This window comes from Hyposmocoma kahamanoa, unplaced genomic scaffold, assembly GCF_003589595.1.
Source record: "Hyposmocoma kahamanoa isolate Upper Pololo Valley unplaced genomic scaffold, ASM358959v1 182, whole genome shotgun sequence".
In the NCBI taxonomy this organism is placed as follows: domain Eukaryota; kingdom Metazoa; phylum Arthropoda; class Insecta; order Lepidoptera; family Cosmopterigidae; genus Hyposmocoma; species Hyposmocoma kahamanoa.
The window spans coordinates 462971-467296 of record NW_020653713.1 but is presented as its reverse complement, the minus strand read 5'-3'; the positions used below and the strand labels follow the sequence as shown (position 1 = coordinate 467296).

General features: G+C 39.0%; 1 protein-coding gene across 1 annotated transcript in view; it reads left to right on the top strand.

Moving 5' to 3' along the window:
* The first annotated feature begins 221 nt into the window (after positions 1-221).
* The window catches only part of LOC113226117 (histone-lysine N-methyltransferase ASHH2), a 15333-nt gene continuing 11228 nt past the window's right edge, over positions 222-4326 (top strand). The window contains exons 1-4 of the mRNA XM_026458646.1: positions 222-362; positions 629-2474; positions 2556-2684; positions 3679-3978. Of these exons, the coding sequence (XP_026314431.1) occupies positions 658-2474; positions 2556-2684; positions 3679-3978 (2246 nt within the window). The 5' untranslated portion in view covers positions 222-362; positions 629-657. The remainder of the gene's footprint in view (positions 363-628; positions 2475-2555; positions 2685-3678; positions 3979-4326) is intronic.

Below are 4326 nucleotides of genomic sequence, written 5' to 3'. Positions count from 1 at the left end.
TATTTTGAACTCTATTTATATTGCAAAAAGCGCAGTAAAGCACGACAAATTTGATACAAGATTAAAAATGCTCTTGGTCTAAGAAGTCATTGATTTGTGTACCATTGTTGCTGTGTGCTGGTATATTTTAAGTCTATGGGAGGAGTATTTTCTTCGTTAGTTGACATGTATCGGTTGTTTATTTCGCGTGTGTTTAAACTCTAGTGAGTGAGTGATGGCCGCTCTCTAGAAAAAAGTTAAATGTTCAGAAAAATGATATTACGGGGTAGTTAATTCGTTTATTTGTGAATGTTGCAAGTTTCAGCACTTGTGTCTAGCATTTTCCTAGGTATATGGGACATCGCATTAGATGAAAAGTAATGGTATGGTCATGGTTTATATCAAAAGTGGTTTTGGCTTGTGATACAACCCGGTGGTTATGCATTTTATCTCTACATTAGAACCATGTTGCAATCAAATAGTAATGCTGAAGTATTCATTGTTTGTTAGAGAATATAAATATTGCCTTGGTCAACAACGCGACGTTCCCACATCCATGTGGCGTTGACAGGCTCTGAGAAACAAATGACTGAAAGGGGTAATTGTAAACTGTTTCTGTACATAGTAAATGGCGGCATTTTGTTTGTAGGTTGTTTGTCACTGGTGTGACACAACACAATGGCGAAGAAAAAGAAACCAGCATCGAAGACTGCAACGCGGCGAACTCCTAGGCGCGGGAAGAACGCGGCGACTGCCGAAACCGCGGTTGTTGCCGAAACCGTGGCCGACAGCTCTTCATCCGCTTCCGTCGATCCCACTCCGCCTGACAATACCTCTAAGACGCAGACTGAGCAGCCTTCTAACTTAGGTGAAGCCTGTACAGCACCAGTTGAGGAACACCCACCGTCTGAGCCCCAGACATCTGGATTACAATTGATCAACCCTAATCTCATACCCACAGTTGTCTTACACAAGAAATTTGGCAAGTACCGCTGTTTGTTCAACAATGATGATACATTTACTAGAAAATATGATATTGGCAGTGACAGTGAAACCAATAGTAGTGTAGAAATTAGGGTGGTTGACCCTTGTGCCAGCTCAGAGTCAGACTCTAATGCTGCTTTAGATACTCAATCAGATACAAATAGTGGGGCTTGCATGAGCCCCATACATAGTACAAGTAATGCAAACCAGAGTGATTCTAGAGATATGTCACCAGTGCCTATGCTCAGCGAAGTTCCATTGCCTCAAGATATACCTCTACCAAGCGATAATATTGAATACAATAATGACATAATCGAACTTGACTCTGTGCCATTACCACCTCCAAGGGAAAATACCCCTGTGGAAAATAATGCCTACCATGAAGAACTGCAAGAACATGAGGAGGCAAAGTTTGAACTTGTACCTGAGTCTGAACCAGTGGTTGAACCAGAGATACCAGTGAATCAAGACATTCCATTGGAGCAGCAACAGTTTGAATATGGAGATGAGGATGATGATGTTATCACCATAGTGCAGATTGTAGAAGATGACAACCCAGAGCTTTACTACAACATTAAAATGGACAGTCCTAGCGCACTGTCTGTGTCAAGTCCTAATGAACTTTCTAAGATTGAGTCTGAAGATGATAAAAAGCAAGATGTGGAATTCCAAAAACACTTTGAGGAGCTGAACATTGCTACACCAGTTGATTTAAATGTTAGTTCACCTATGGAATGCTCAGATGTTATCAATAGGACACCGCCCTGTGGCACATCTGACATACAATTTTCAAAAGATAGTCTGGATGTCCTTACAAGGCCTGATCCTAGTTTAACACCAAGTTCTACTTTATCCGATGACAGTAACTCTTCAAGAGCTACAGAGCCAAATCAAAACAACTCCAATGACTCTGCAGAGTCATCACCTACTGGTGTGAGAAGGTCAAGCCGCATCAAAACCATCAGTAATATGAAACAAAAGACTAAAGGCTATGGTTTAGTGAAAACACCACTTAAAAAGGCTTTGATAACACAAACTAAACTCAAGCTTGAGGAGTTGGGTTCAGATAGTCAAGAGAAGTCTGTGGATGTGTTGTTAAACAGTACACCAAATTCTCCATCTTTCCCTGTACCATCTGATATGCCTGTGAAGGTAAAGTCCCGATGGCGGCGTTCCAGTGAGTTGGAGATGGGAACTAATTCACCAGCTAACTCCCCATTGGCTAGTCCGAGCTTGCCTCAGCGGTTGCAACCTATTAGTGAATGCCAATCACCGCCCGAGGACGAGCAGCCACCAACGACGCCATTAAGTAAAGAATCCTATGATAGAATAATTGAAGAGAGAATGAGGCAGTATCAACATTTAGATGAGAATGAGTATTTATGTGAGAGAATGCTGAATAAAGAGACCAAGAAAATGATCTGTGACTGTTTTCTGACCAAAGAAGAACTTGAGAGAGGAGAGATGGCTTGTGGAGAAGACTGTTTGAATAGGCTGCTTATGATTGAATGGTAATATTTTATGAATTTTAGCATGTTCCTGAGGGATCTATTTTTTCAATATAATAAGTGTGATAATCAAATTATTTACAGTAACTCGAGGTGTCCAGTTGGTGACCGGTGTACAAATCGACGTTTCCAAAAGAAAGAGAATGCGCCATTAAAGGTTTTTTACGCTGACAAAAAGGGTTGTGGAGTGGAGGCTAGTGTAGACATACCAATGTAAGTTACTGAATAATTTGAAAATCTTATTTATCTTTATCTAAGCTATACGTGCGAATTCAATTATTATGGGTTTCTAGTTTTGTCTCAAATACAATCAGTTTATATTGACACGTGCACTGTGGATATAGTGAAAAATGGTTGATATTCTAATTATTAATAGTTGTCCTTGACAACTAGATTATCCATAGAGCTTTTGATAGTGCAATACTATTGATATCACAGGGCTAATATATAGTAGTTACCAATGGTATAGATACAATGGTGTTACTAGTTTATTGTTTGATAGGATAGAGTATTTCAACACTGCAGTGCTTAGACTGTGAACATTTCCACATTACAATGTATAAAGATATCTGGTTCGAGATTTGAAGATGTAAAATAAGCAGCTTACTAACATACGCGTAATTTAGTAGAGGCTTCAAGTTTTTAGTTTTTTTTAGTTTAGTTACTTGTTTGAAATAATTTGTAAGGCTGTTGTCGCTATGTGAATTTCTTTACTCTTTATCAATCATTCAACTGCTGAGGATCGCATTAGCAGTGACCAGCATCTAAGTTATCCTGTCTCAGCCGTCTGCTATGAGTGTATTATTACATATTTTACATATACATAAAAGAAATTCTATTATAGCATATGTCACATTCGCAGTGTGGGACCGGGGGCGAGTGTAAATGAGACATCAACATGTTGTGATGAATTGTGTTACTAGACTTTTACAAATGTAATAGGTACTTAATTTTCTGCAATTTTTATACATTTGTTCGGTAGAGATTGGTGTGGTGTATTATTATTATTTTTTTATTTTGTATCCATCTGAGATCAGTTCTTGAACCACAAACAGATTTGTGGTATAGTTTTATGTCGTTTGGAATAAAGAGTCCTGTGATACTTTTCTTCCTTATTCATTAAATGGCTGATTTATGTTCTGCTGATTTAACTTTCCAGTATTAATTCTAAAAGTAATCTTAAATAACAACATAAATAACTTTACAGGGGCGAATACCTAATGGAATACGTAGGAGAAGTCCTTGACTATGACCAATTTTATAAGCGCGCCCAGGCGTACTCTGACGAAAACAACCTTCACCACTACTTCATGTCTTTGAAAGGCGACACAGTGATCGACGCAACTCTCAAGGGGAACATTTCACGATTCATCAATCACTCATGTGATCCCAACTCGGAGACGCAGAAGTGGACCGTCAACGGGGAGCTGCGGATCGGGTTCTTCAGCAAACGCGACATCGCGGCCGGGGAAGAGATCACTTTTGATTACCAATTTCAGAGATTCGGGTGAGTTTACTATTGCAATGAGTTTATTCACCACATACAATTGCTATTTGTTATGCAAGGCTGCAAAATTGTTGATCGACGCGAGCGCTCAAATTCAAATTAAAATTCAAAATAATCTTTATTTCATAGGTCAGCATTATTACACTTGAAATCGTCACAATATTAAACTCTACCGCTCATTCGTAAGGCAGATTCCCCTGAGAAGAATGAGCAAGAAACTCTAGGGGTTGCTCTTTGTATATAACATTTACAATATTTTTTTTTTATTTGAAACATCAGAGATCGAGACTACCTCCATGAGCTAAACGGGTTACTACCACGGATTTTTGTCATCCAAGTACGCAGAAG